Genomic DNA, 15013 nt, shown 5'->3' on the forward strand with positions numbered 1-15013 from the left:
ACTGGCAATAATCTAATAAACATGGCATCAAATTTGATGTGTCTTCACGTGCAGGACCACTATCTTTGTTCTGAAAAATATGTTCATCAGCAATGTATTGTTCCATGTCCTCAGTGTATTTTTCATAGCATTTTTATATTAAAATGTTGAGTGTTTTATGGATACAGCTACATCAAAACAAATGTAAGTTAATTTCACTGGAGATTGAGCAACATCTCCCTCTTTTAATGAACTGTATTTTCATTTTATTTATTTTAATATCCATTAACTATATATGTACTTGACATTGACATGCTAATTTCAGGTTGTAATGTGTAAAATTTGCAACACTGTTACCGTTCATTTCCGTCAAACAACAGACAACCGACCCCAATCAGAATGTAATGTTATGCACTTGAAGGCTGCCCTCGTCTTAATTAAACTGAACAGCTATCAAACGTCTAAATCTCTTGAAGATAAAGGTTTATTAATTTTGTGATCATCTAACTGAAAATAATGAACTAGATTAACATTTAAACATAGAGTATTTACTTCGTATTAGTTTATGATGCCGGTGAAATGAAAAAGAAAATCTTATAAAGTCCCATCTTTTATAAGAATTATGATTAGGCCTGATGCAAGCGGACGTTGATATTTCAAAACAACACCTCGCTTAGCAAACTGCAGCGGTTTTACATAAAAACTTCTCTTTGCTTCTCTTTGCTATTTGGGCTTATTAGAACCTAATTAGAATAAAAACCTAAGTATCATCTTTTGATACGATGTACTTTTAGAGAAAAAATATGTCCATATATATGGACTCGTGGTCCGAATTTACATGAAACATATTTTCCTGAATTTTTTAATGCATATTTAACATAGACATTTTTTTAACTTGCTTTGACTATCAGAGAGTAAAAATATTTTTCCCATTTGGGACAGTTAAAAATAGTGTTTGGGACATTTCATATGCTGCAAAACAGTTGCAGGATGACACTGTATGTCTGTAACAAAATATAAAACATTAAAAGTATTTTAAATTACCACTAAATAGCTAAAATGTGCTGTCCACGTATGTTTAATAAAAGTAAATGTAACAGCAATCTGCGCTTCAAATTAATGAATGCAGCGCTAGTTGTTTGTGTAGACACATTGTTTCCTAATGCCACTATTAATCAAAAAACACTGTATAGTAAAAATAATTGCATAATAATAATAATAATAATAATTATTATTATTATTATTATTATTATTATTATACCATGATTTATTATTGGTAATAACAAGAACAACAATTATAATTTTAAGCCTACGTTAACAACCCTCTACATATTAAGCTATATTGCATCTCACATCGAATCAGGAATAATTGATGATAAAAGAACGGTCTCTGTTTTATATATATATATATATATATATATATATATATATATATATATATATATATATATATATATATATATATATATATATATTACCAGAAATGTATGATATTTATAAAGCGATACTATGAAGGTGTCACACGGCACACGGCTGTGAACTTTTGGAACTACAAGCCATCCTTGACTGATTCGTCTGACACGTTTCCTTTCAAACAATGTCTGTCCCGCTTTTAAGTAAACCTCCCGAGTTCATTATGTCACGCAATTAACTGTTTCTAGAGCACAAAAGGTTATAAACTGGTAGAACACATGTTTTGGGCAGTGTTGGGTAATATATTAGCAACAGTTTTATCTTATACTTTAAAAAAACTCAGAACATAATTCACATGACTTACTTAAAAGTCCTACCTTTATTAAACATAAGATAAACTTAAGTTTATAATATGCTATTTTCTCTCTGGTACCCAGTTTTAACTCTGGTATGGTTGGGTAGCCTATATTCAGGTATATGAGATATGTGATTAGTCTTATTTAAAAAAATTTTTTTTTAGATTTTAATTACAAATCTGTAAAGGTGGTTGAAATTACACTTATTTTTGAATCAAATACTTAATTGTTATATGTGCATTTAAGATTTAATATTAAGACCGAGAAAAAATTAAATGTAAATGTTTTTGGCAATTCTTGATCTACTTGCTAAAAACCGATTCTGCAACCCCAGTGTTCTAATAATGAGTTATGTCACACTAACGTGACTAGCAGAACAATGCGGCTTTCCTCTTTTGTCCGTGTATGTGTCAAGTATTTTGGAGGACGTCATGGAAAATCGGAACATTATCTGTGAGAAAACGACACGACAGAATTGTCTATATTATTTGTGTTATTATTATTATTATTATTATTGTTGTTGTTATTATTGTTGTTGTTATCATTAACAACACAAATAACAATAAAAACCGTAATAATAATAATAATAATAAAATAGTTATCATTGTTGTTGATGTTATTGTTTTTGTTATAATAATAATGATAATAATAATAATAATAACAAAAATGTTGGCTATTGTTGTTATTTGTTGTTGTAATAATAATAATAATAATAATAAGAAGAAGAAGAAGAAGAAGAAAAAGAAGAACAATAACTAAAATTGTTGTTGTTGTTGTTGTTGTTTCAGCTCTTACTCTATTTTACTAAATCAGATTTTCGTCTACCGATATTTGGAAGTTTTTATGTGAGATGAAAGCTGCTATATGCCTATTTGTTTGCGTATAATGCGAGTGAAAGTACTGTATATGCAGTGAACGCCACTGCATCGAGCACACGAGTCTGCGATGACGTTGAAGAACTTAATGTTTTACGTCACAATTCATGAAAACAACATTCTGAGTACTTTTGAAAATGTGAGAGTGAACAGGGGGCAACAGTAAAGAAGGGTTAACCAAATACTCCATAACAAATGAAGTCATTAACCTTAACTAAATGCAGATTTCGAGCACGCGATGGGTGGTCCCTATCGGATAAATGTAGTCGGCATCTTTCCAACCCTTAAAATAGGCTACCTATGTTTTTCTTCACATGAACCAAACATTCATTAGGTAATTAGGTATTCGGTAATAATGGAAAAATATATCCTCGATTGTTAATAATTGTTATTATACGCCGGAAAATACTGTTTTGAATGAGCAAAATTAACATATCATATCTCATATAAATACACATATATAAGTATACATAGCAAATGTGTTAGTCTTTAAATTAACTATACAGGTAAGTTTTTTAATTAAATATAAGTGTTAGTTTTAAATTAAGGTTAAAAACGCTGGTCGATGTGCGTGCACACTCAAACTGTTAGTTCTGCACAGAAACTAGTATGACAATCCATCTAACATAAGAACGAAATCTAATACTAGCTTTTAGACTCGGAAGGGTGAGCGCGATCAAACAAACAAACAGACAGACAGACAGACAGACAGAAAGAAAGAAAGCATTTCTGCATCAATAGCCCAATACACTAGACAAGTGTGTGCATCCCTATTAAGTGTATGTTACGACAAAGAATTTTCCTGTCCTGTCAATAAAGTTTACAACTTTGCGACAATCCGTATGTGAGTCGTTCCATTTGACTTTACCAAAGCAAAAACTCCTGACGTACAATACTTGAATCAAACTTGCCTTGATGAAGTGGTACAGCTGAATGACAGCAGTCTTTAAATTGGTTTCCATGAAAGCGACTACCCCGAAACTCCCATTCTTCTTAAGTAAATCATTTTAATCAGATCAAGAATCAAAATTCAGTATGACGACAAAACTCTCTGTGAATTAGCTCCACCAACAAGGCTTTTTGTTTGATTTCTGATTTAAAGAAGCTCAGGAGAAATGTTTATGTTCTGCAGTATAAACATCCTGCTCATGTCTGTCTGAAAAAGAAACACGATTTTCATCTATATATAAGTATTAAGCGTGTGTGTGTGTGTGTGTGTGTGTGTGTGTGTGTGTGTGTGTGTATATATATATATATATATATATATATATATATATATATATATATATATATATATATATATATATATATATATATTAATTTGTGATTTTTTTTGTAGATTACACCTCTCCAAAACCTTTTTAGCCTGTTAGACAATTTGAGAACGCTTTAAAGTAAAGTATTACAGATTAAATTGATTAAATTAATTAATCTTATTCATCCCGTTTTTTTTTTATTAAAAAGACAAAAAAAAACGTAATTATGCTATCCAGTTGCATTTTGAAAATACAAGTAGACTATATTTATAAGCTAAAATTTATTAATATTATCCGAAAAAAATGTGTAATGCTCATGTGCACTGAATATATTTACAATAAAAAAAGTCTATAAACGCGCGTTTTTAAAAAGTGGTCAAGTTATACTGATTTTGGTAAAGCCCACATTAGAATAGCTGACTGTGGGAGGGACACTGGGCGGCCCCTGCGCAACTTTGCCATGCCCATGCTCAAGAGCCTGAGAGGAACTGATGGAAACAGATAAGTAAAAGCCCAACTCCTAAAGAAAGGACAAGAAGACTGGATCTCGATAGGAAGCCGAATGAATCTCTTATCCCTGCTGTGTTCAGTTTTATGTTGCGTAGTGCTAAGACAGTAGGCCAGTGTGAAATTACGTACAAAGAAAGAATTTAAACCAGCGCAGTCCGTTATTAATGATTGAAGCGTAGAAACTTAGTTTTTTCATCGTGGATTTTGACGTGCGCGTAAACGTGAAGAATGACGGCTGAAGTGCAGCAACCCTCTGTGCAGACCCCCGCTCACAGTAGCCCCTTGTCGGAGAAAGCGCATGGACAGACGCCTGTGATGGAGACCTCCTCTTCCTCCTCAAGCACGAAAGCAAAAAAGACCAACGCTGGAATTCGTCGTCCCGAAAAGCCCCCGTATTCTTACATCGCTCTTATTGTCATGGCCATCCAGAGCTCTCCAACCAAACGACTCACTCTGAGCGAAATTTACCAGTTCCTCCAGAGCCGCTTCCCATTTTTTAGAGGATCGTATCAAGGCTGGAAAAACTCTGTACGTCACAATCTATCTCTGAATGAATGCTTTATCAAGCTGCCCAAGGGTCTAGGCAGACCCGGGAAGGGTCACTACTGGACCATCGACCCAGCCAGTGAGTTCATGTTCGAGGAGGGATCCTTCCGCAGGAGGCCGCGGGGATTCAGACGCAAATGCCAGGCGCTCAAACCTTCCATGTACAGCATGATGAACGGGCTGGGATTCAATCACATACCCGAGTCCTATAACTTTCAGGGGGGCGGCGGGGGCCTGTCTTGTCCTCCAAACAGTTTATCTTTGGAGAGTGGAATTGGGATGATGAATGGACATTTGGCTAGCAATATGGAAGGAATGGGCTTGGCAGGACACTCTATGCCCCATCTATCAACGAATAGTGGACATTCCTATATGGGCAGTTGCACGGGATCATCAGGGACGGAGTACCCCCACCACGACAGTTCCGCATCGCCGCTTCTCACCAGCGGGGGGGTGATGGACCCGCATGCAGTGTATTCTAGCACGGCCTCGGCCTGGCCTTCAGCGCCCCCGACATCTCTAAATAACGGGACGTCTTACATTAAACAGCAACCGCTCTCTCCGTGCAATCCCGGAGCCAGTTCATTGCAGCCCAGTTTACCAACACACTCTTTGGAACAGTCCTACTTGCACCAGAACGGCCACGGTACTACCGACCTCCAAGGTAAAGTTTTTAAGAACATTTGACGGTGATATAATGGAAAATACATTTAAAATCATAATTAAATATATATATATATATATATATATATATATATATATATATATATATATATATATATATATATATATATATATATATATATATATATATATAATTAACGTTAAAAAGTTTTTTTACCCGTTTATCTACACGTTAAACTGGCTGATACAGAATCACTTCATTTAATTTGACACAGTTAACATTGGCACAGCATCTCCAATTGTGGTAAAAATCTATATTAGGCCTAAATAAATTAAAAGTTGTGTAAATAAGGTTTAGTCTATTGTGTTATTTTCTTGATTGTTTTACGGGTGCCTTAACACAACTTACAAATACAAAAATGAACTTCTAGACATATATTTACATATTTACATCATTTTGCACATTTAAAATTAGAAGTGATTGCTGCCTGATTGCTGTAGCCGCCACTGGGGCAAGACCACAAGGAGCCACACCACGAGCCCCGCGGCAACATATGTCCGTAGGGATTTGCGTGCAAGCAATTCCACTGTTATTTAAAACGCCCAGATCTTAAGGCTTCCAGTTTTAACCTTCAACTTTCAGTGAATTCAAGTTTGCAGAATTATTTAGCTTTATGTACTATAACATTATACCAGAAAAAAGTGTATAGTAACGAACGTATTTATGATTATTTTCTGAAGAGTTTATTGGCTGAAACGTTTATGTTTTTGTTTTTTTTTGCTCTCAAACGTTGGATAAACTATACGGCCTACCCGGTGATTGAAATTAGGCGATAGTCATGTAATTTTGTATGATAATAATAATCATATTAATAATAATATTAATATTATTATTAATAATAATAATAATAATAAATTGGTTAGTTTATTTAAATAAAAACTGAGAAATACTTCAAAGATTTTACGAGATACAGAAAACATTCCCAAATGGGTTAAAACAACCGAGCATGTTTTTGAGAGAACGTAAAACTAATTGTAATGGGTGAACAGTATCCCAAAAACAATCTTTTATCATTATGCGTAACACTTTACAATAAGGTAAATTAGTTGATGTTGCTTAACGTATTACTAACATGAACAAACTATGAACAGTACATCTATTACATTATTAATTAATCTTCTTTAACCTTATGAATGTTAATGAAAATACAGTCGTCTATTGTTAGTCATTGTTAAACTTAACTGCGCATTAACTAATATTACCAAGCGCACTTTTAATAATGCATTAATAAAAGTTCAAACTAACATTAACTATACATTAATAAATGATGTTCAATTATTGTAAAAAGAATAATACTGCTAATAATAGGAATATGAATAATAATAATAACAAAAATATTATTATTAAAAATAATAATAGGAATATGAATAAGAGGAAGAAGAAGAAGAAGAAGAAGAAGAAGAAGAAGAGAGGGAATAATAATAATAAAGCGTTTGATAAGAACACTACAAGAAATAGGACAGCCCGAACTTACAACCCACGGAAAATTCAATTTCTTAATTAACCCCTTAAATTACCAACTAAAACTATCAAAACAAGTGAAACTAAAGTGAATTGTATATAGTTTTGTAGTAATGCAGTGCTTTATTTTGTACTCCGCAGGTATACCGCGCTATCATACCCAATCTCCCAGCATGTGTGACAGGAAAGAGTTTGTCTTCTCTTTTAACGCCATGACCTCTTCATCAATGCATTCACCAGGGAGCAGCTCGTACTACCACCATCAACAGGTTTCTTATCAGGACATCAAACCTTGTGTGATGTGACTGGGCAACGACGAGCAATAGCGCAGATAGACCCAAATTAACGCTACGGTGGTCTGTAAAGTCTCTGTTGGAAATGGACATGGAATTACAAATTGCCTTTAGAGTAGAACAGTATAAGCGCAGTGTTAGAAAATGACAAACTCATTAAAAGAGCACTTCAATAACTCAGATACCCTACTTTGAGAATATGCAAGATGGATAAACTTTCAGTTTTAAGGCCGGGAAAAATAAATAAATGCCAGATTATCTCGTTTCCATCAGCTCGGTACTAACTCTGCTGGCGGATAACTTCCATACACGGAGATGCAAAGATCAGTGTAACGCTCAAATGTTATTGTTTTTAAATAATTTGTGTCGTTTGAATGAACGTTTTTTTTGTTCATTTCGCTAAAGGGTGAAAACCAGAAGCACGCGAAATGAAGGCACTTTTAAACCCTAAAGCGCAACTTATTTATTCTGTTTAAAGTTTATTTTTAGGCTACAGTTATAGCCACAGTTAAGACTGCTTTTATTGGCAATATTTGCCTAATGTAATAAGAAGGTTAAATATAAGCACTGTTAGTTTTTTTAAGTTGTACATACCCATATTGACACGTTTTATTCATCGAGCACTGTATAAACTGTACATGTATAAAAAAAAACATTTTAGTGAATTATTTGTGTTCTTTTTTCAGTTGTATGCTACTTCAGTTCATAGAGAAATTAAAACGTAATGGCATGAGTTTGAACTGTGTTAGAAATATGTTTTAAATCAATATAAGCTATCTAATAAAAGGCTAGGAGGGGGGTTAATTCTACAAATCTGTGGGCTGAATTTCTGCATCATCTGTCCAAACAATAATTAGGCTTAATGTTTAAATACAAGGCTATGTGATCCCGAATATAAATGCTAAATAACAAAATAACTGCAATGATATGGATAAAATATTAGTACATTCCAGTTGATAAAAACAACAATAAATGTCAATATTTTGTTCTATTTGATTCATTATTGGTTTTATATCTGGGAAGTCAGCATGTAGGCCTTCAATTAAGTAAAAAAAAAGAGAGAGTACAAAATTGTGCTTCTTTATAATACAAATGAAAACATTATAATATAATATAATATAATATAATATAATGTTGTAAGAATATATTTTTTCGATGCATCTGTATTTCATTAATATAATTCTCTAATGAATGAGACGCAAAAAAAGTGGACTTAAAATAGAAATATTGCCTAGGTAGAGCTGGTTGAAAAAGATTGCCTCAGTGCAAGGATAGGAAAGAGTAAATATAAAGTTATCATATTTATAATTTATTGCTAATCACAGAGAGCAATACAATTATGTATGCTCAATTTAAAATAAGTTAGATCTCTCTGTCTCTCTCTCTCGCTCTCTCTCTCTCTCTCTCTCTCTCTCTCTGTGCGTGTGTGTGTGCGTGCGTTTGTGCGTGAGTGTGTGTGTGTGTGTGTGTGTGTGTGTGTGTCTGTGTAAATAGCCTAAAGATAGAGAGAGCTAATTAATAAAATGTAAATAAGTGATTCTGGTCCCTTTTAAGAGAGGTCTTAAGGTTTAGCCAATATCTATTATTGTAAAAATACTGTAAACCCCATAGCCTCTTAGATTCTGGGTTCTGTATAACCACTATACATTGTATAAAGACTGAATTTTCAAAATAAATCAATATTGGCACAGCTGAGCCTGGAGATGTCACAGGGGTCCTCAGGTGGACACAAACTTGACCCCCCCCCCCCCCCCCACTTAGTGACGGTTGGTTGTTGCAATGGAAACATCCTAGCAAAAACACAACGTTATCACTATGTTGCAAACATACAACATTTTAACAACATGGCCAAAAGGTGATATGTATTTGCTTCATAAACTAATTTTTTTGTCATCTAAACCTGTGCTGTTCTTTTTTGTGCTTAAGGTTGTGTGCTTAGGGTGTCTGGAGGACATACTTATCACAGTCCAAGGGTGCGTTTCCCAAAAGCATCATTTGTCAACTAGGGTTGCAAGTTCCATCATTACGCACATAGTTCAGCGATTCAGTGTTTTCCAAATCCATTGTTCCAATGAACATTGGCAAACAGCATTGCAAACTTGTGTGGTTGGAACTTCAATGAGGGCTTAATTTGTACTGGAATAAGCCAGATCTGGACAGAGGACCTAATTTGGGATGTTCGTGCTGATCAATGGTTGTATTAACTGGAAATCTGTCAATGCCAAACAGTAACTGCAAATTCTTCCTAAAAATACAACCATCTACGTTATCCCATTTATTACACGACTACTTGAAAAAAACTAAACTATAAGACACAAAATATTGATCTGAGCCAATAATAATTGAAAGCTGACAAAAAACAAAAACGGTTGAATGCAGCCTACACTAACCTAGTTTTTATTATTATTTAGTCACAAGGCACCAACCATTTAAGAACATGAATATATATATATATATATATATATATATATATATATATATATATATATATATATATATATATATATATATATATATATATATATATATATATATACACCACTCAGTTGAATGGGCGTTATCAGTGGTTATCAGCTGATAGATATGGGCCATTATGGGCTCAGAAAGCTTTTATCATCCATCCACATGGTTAATAAGCTATACTAATAGAGAAGACGTCAGATCCAGATTTGTTTTTACATTACTGTGACAGTTGGATTTAGGGTTGGGGTAGGGGTAGACATTAATAAAATACAATTAATAGGAAATTTAATGAATAATATAAATAGTTCTCGTGGTTAATCAGCTACTAATAGAGAAGACGTCAGATCCAGATTTGTTTTTACATTACTGTGATGATTGGGTTTAGGGTTGGGGTATAGGGTAGATGTTAATAAAATACAATTAATGGGAAATTTAATAAATAATATAAATATTTCTTCTTAACTTCCGGGACATATGTGATCTATAGCTGATTAACCATGTGGATGGATGATTACAGCCTTCTGCGCCTACCAGTAGGCGCAGAAGGCCCCTACTGGCCTATATCTGTCAGCTGTTAACCACTGATAACACCGATTCAATCGAGTGATAACATTTTAGTTTTCGGTACCAAATTTATAAAACATAAGCTTATTTTTTTATTATTCTCACATATATGTTTTTGTAAGCTTATTTTTGTTACAGAATTATGCAACAAAGCAATTTTGCACAGAAGGCAAAAAAAAAAAATGTATTATGAGATTCTTTTTAAGATTTCTCGTTTTTTGTAAGTTCCAGAAAGATAGGTCCTATTTTATGATTATTGGATGTTTTGCTTCTTCTTCATTTCCCAGTAATTGGTTGTGACTGGAAAGACATCCGCTGCATAAAACATATACTGAATATGTTGGCAGTTCATTCCGCTGTGGTGACCCCTGAATAAAGGGACTAAGCCAAAGGAAAATAAATGAATGCTTCTTCTTCAACTTCAGTTATGTCAGTCATAGCTGTGCATCCATCCTGCAGCAGTCTGTTAACATAACATTGCATTTTTTTACATTGAATAATGTCTTTTGTATTTCATTCATGCAATCATTCATTTAAAATTAGATTTTTTTTAAAAAATATGGATTTCATGTCTAGACCTCCTCACAGTATATTTTGTTAATTATCAGAAACGGTGATACAATTGATGTATACCTCCGAAATGGAGCGTGACCACTCGGTTGTTGCCCATTTAAAGATAAAAATAACTGATGTTCAACGAGATCATAACTGGGAAACTATGGAGCCAGATCAGTCTCAAATACAATACATTTACTAAATGAAATTTATACATGCACAGCACAATTAACATTTACAAAATCCAATTTGAGAATTTGTAGACATACAATTTGTGAGTAAAAATCATAAATATTTTCGCCTAATGAACTGGATTAGAAAATTTATGAATCCTGTTTTCAATTTATAAATTAGATGTGTATTTTCAAATTGGGTTTTGAATTTACAAATTTAAATTGTGTATTTTGAATCATATTTTGAATATACGAATTGGATTTGTGTATTTATGAATCATGTTTTGAATTTATGAATTCGATTTGTGTATTTATGAATAGTGCTTTGATTGACAAATTGGATTTGTGCATTTATGGATCATGTTTTGAATTGGACAGTTTACTTCCTAGACTGAATTAAATGTTTTTAAACAATTATTTAGGTTGTATGGTAGGGATGCACCCAAATGAATGAAATAAATTATGCCAATTATTAGTACCATTATATTTATGGCCAGGGATAGGCAGTATTTATGATACATGTTTTTCAAATATGTATTTTAAATACAAAATTGTATTTTGTAATTTGTATTTGATAGGGTTTATGAAAATGGATTTATATTTTGTATCAAAATACTTTGATGTCTTGTATTTTTGTATTTTTAAAGAGCCCCTATTTCGCATTATAAAAGGTCATATTTTGGTTTTGGGGGTCTCCAACAACAGGCTGATATGCATGCATGGTCAAAAACACTTTCATTGACTTATAATATGCATTTAGTTTTACCTAATTACCCCAATGACTCCCATATGATTCGTTCAGCGATTCATTTGTTCCCAAACCGCTTCTTAGCACGAAGCTAATCTGCGCTGACTGGTCCGATGACCCAGTCTGTTGTGATTGGTCAACTGCGTTCAACACGAGACAGAGAGAAATGCCCACCACAGCTATGAAGTAGCAGAGTACTGTATGTGAGAGCCCAATGTAGAATTGCAATAAAGCATTGCAGATAAACACCAGCATATTACTCCATAACACCAACCCCAAGTAATACCAACGACAAATTATTGACCGAGTATTGTATCTGTCTGAACAGCTGATGGTGGCCATAGCAACGACAAACGGCAGAGGATCAGGAGTTCAGAAACGCATTTAAATTGGTAAAGAAAGAAGCACGCGTCACATTTTCAACGTGGTTTTGGACACAATACGTGAATAACCCCATGAAGGTTAACCCCAAGAGATACAGTGCAAGCACTGATCTATATTAGATGCATGAATAGATAACCCTAATGTATTTTTAAGTAATAATTTAACGGTAACACAATTAAAAAATTTTGACTAATATGGTAGGGTTGTGTGTGTGTATATATATATATATATATTTTTTTTTTTTCTCATATGGAGCTGAGCCCCCCCAAAATGAAAATCCTAAAATTGCCACTGATTCACGTTATGCTAAATCATACACATTACTCATTTTTGATCGCAGCAATGATTTCAGCAAGAACAGTTTAAAAATGGTGAATCAAACTGGGGACACTGAATGCTAAGAATGAAATGTAAAAGTGTAAGTTCATATACCCTGCTGTACAGGTGCAGTTCGCTGTCAGAATGCAGTTGTTTTGCTTGTTGATGATTATTTTTCTTTGTCTTTGGCTAGGCAGAACCTCGGTTTTTAGCACTAGAAAGTTTTGAGTCTGGTAATCATGGAACATTATTTCTTGCACATGACACACAATTGTTGGCATCCAAAAACTTGTGGACCTTTAACTTCTCTCTTGTAAAGACACTTGGAGTTTCAATAAGATATTGTAGATTGTATATTTCGGGCTGGATGCTTGGCCATTTCATTTTATCCAATATCCATTGGGAGGGTGCTATGGCAAATGGACCTGTCAGACGACATCACTCACTTTAACGTTAATTTTGCTGAATAACTGTGCTTATCACTGGGTGACAATCTGTTATAATATGCTGAAAGCATTACGTAAATAATATATCTAATATGTAACCAATATAACTTATTTATAAGACAACAACAAACTCTGCACAGAAGAACTTCACATTATCAAACTCTAGTGTGACCGCAGCTTTCTAGAACAAAGAAATAAGATATTACTCCTGTTCTTTCATCATTGCATTGGCTCTCTATTAAATATCGTAATTTGAACATTTTATTGACCTACAAAGTCCTGAATGGCTTAGCTCCCCTGTATTTGAGGGAGCTCCTGGTGTATTACAGCCCCTCACGTCCACAATGCTCAATTAATTCTGGACAATTGGTTATTCTCTGAATGTCAAAATTAACTGGAGGCGGTAGATCCTTCTCATATCTGGCACCTAAACTCTGGAACAGCCTTCCTAGCACAGTTTGGGAAGCAGACACACTCTGTCAGTTTAAAACTATACTAAAGACATCTCTTTGCATTAGCATGCACATAAAACACAAATGCTTTTGAAATCCAAATCTTCTAAAGGATTGTTAGTCTGCATTATTTAGGGCAACCGGAGCCAGGATCACTTCCCAAAAGACATTATAATTTGAACAGCATCTGCGCTTATGTTGGTCTGTTTTTATTATTCCTGAGGTCTCCATAATCCTGGACCAGGCGGTATCCTGAGCAGCTGCTGTGGTGTTCATGGAGGAGTGGAGAACATGAGACTGATTCCTGTAAGACCCCAGTTACAGACAAGTCTTTGTATTGATCCTGAAAGGCCAGCCTATTCACCAGCCAGTGATTTCTCCCACCTGCAGCTTCTCCACAATGGACGTCCAGCGTTCTCCACCCTCTGGTACCTAGACTGCAGCTCTACACAAGAAGTTTGGCCAGAGGAGAAATGGTCGTGCCCAACTGAGCCTATGTTAAGCTGATTTGATACAATCTACATTGTAAAAGCGCAATATAAATTAAGATGAATTGAAATTGAATTGATACAATGAAGATTATAAAGTATGCAATGTTATATGATTATATTTCAGTTTATGTAACTGAAAACTAGTTAGGTACATGAAAAACATGAAAAGCACTGCTTATTTTAGTATTATCATTGCCATAATCTATTCATTTTGTATTGCATTTTGCTTGTAGAGATTTTTTTTGACAGTGCTTTTTCATATCATATAAGTTTACCGAGCCGTACCGAAAGCATGACCTAAAACTGAACCATAAGAAGTGTGTATTGTTAGACCCTTAATAATAAATATGAACAATATGTGTGATTTACTGTACTAACCCCTATGATATAGAGCAGGAGTGCTCAGTCCTGTTCCTGGAGATCTACCTTTCTGTAGAGTTCAGCTCCAACCCTGATCAAACACACCTAAATCAATCAATTAGGACCTGAACAGCACTTCATAATTACAGGCAGGTGTGTTTGATATTGGTTGCAACTTAAAGGGCACCTATGGTAAAAAATTTACTTTTCAAGCTGTTTGGACAGACATATGTGCATGTATGGTGTATAGACTGTCATATTGGGGTGATATAAGCACACCCAGTGCTTTTTTTTTCAATTTAACAACATAAAAAACGGTGGACCAATTGGAGCGGTTTTCAAACCGATCGCAACTTTACGTAGGAGTGCGGTCCCCCCGCCCACCAATATTGATTGACAGGCACGTCATCATATCCTCAGTTTGTTTATTCACGTCCACCATTTTCAGCATGAGTCGAAGCGATAGCACTAAAGGAACACTTTTGCTCTATTTTTAGATGCAAGGCTCATTGGGCTCAACACAAGATCAATATTCTCCACATTATCGCTCTAATCAGAATTATTGGTTGTATCTTTAGGTAGGTTTGCAAACATGTGTACTTCTCATTGAGTCTACCTTATACTTCAGTCGTTTGCATTTCTCGCGATCCCAGAAGCTCCCTGTGATCTTAACTAGCATATGTTT

The 15013-nt window shown here is 34.3% G+C and overlaps 1 protein-coding gene across 1 annotated transcript; it reads left to right on the top strand.

Annotated features, from left to right (window-relative positions):
* The first annotated feature begins 4380 nt into the window (after positions 1-4380).
* foxf1 (forkhead box F1) lies at positions 4381-8416 on the top strand. The gene is made up of 2 exons (XM_056478317.1): positions 4381-5599; positions 7223-8416. Exons 1-2 carry the CDS (start codon positions 4618-4620, stop codon positions 7384-7386), a joined length of 1146 nt encoding a protein of 381 aa, XP_056334292.1. The 5' UTR covers positions 4381-4617; the 3' UTR covers positions 7387-8416.
* Positions 8417-15013: the final 6597 nt, after the last annotated feature.

This window comes from Danio aesculapii, chromosome 18 (genome assembly GCF_903798145.1).
Source record: "Danio aesculapii chromosome 18, fDanAes4.1, whole genome shotgun sequence".
NCBI lineage: Eukaryota > Metazoa > Chordata > Actinopteri > Cypriniformes > Danionidae > Danio > Danio aesculapii.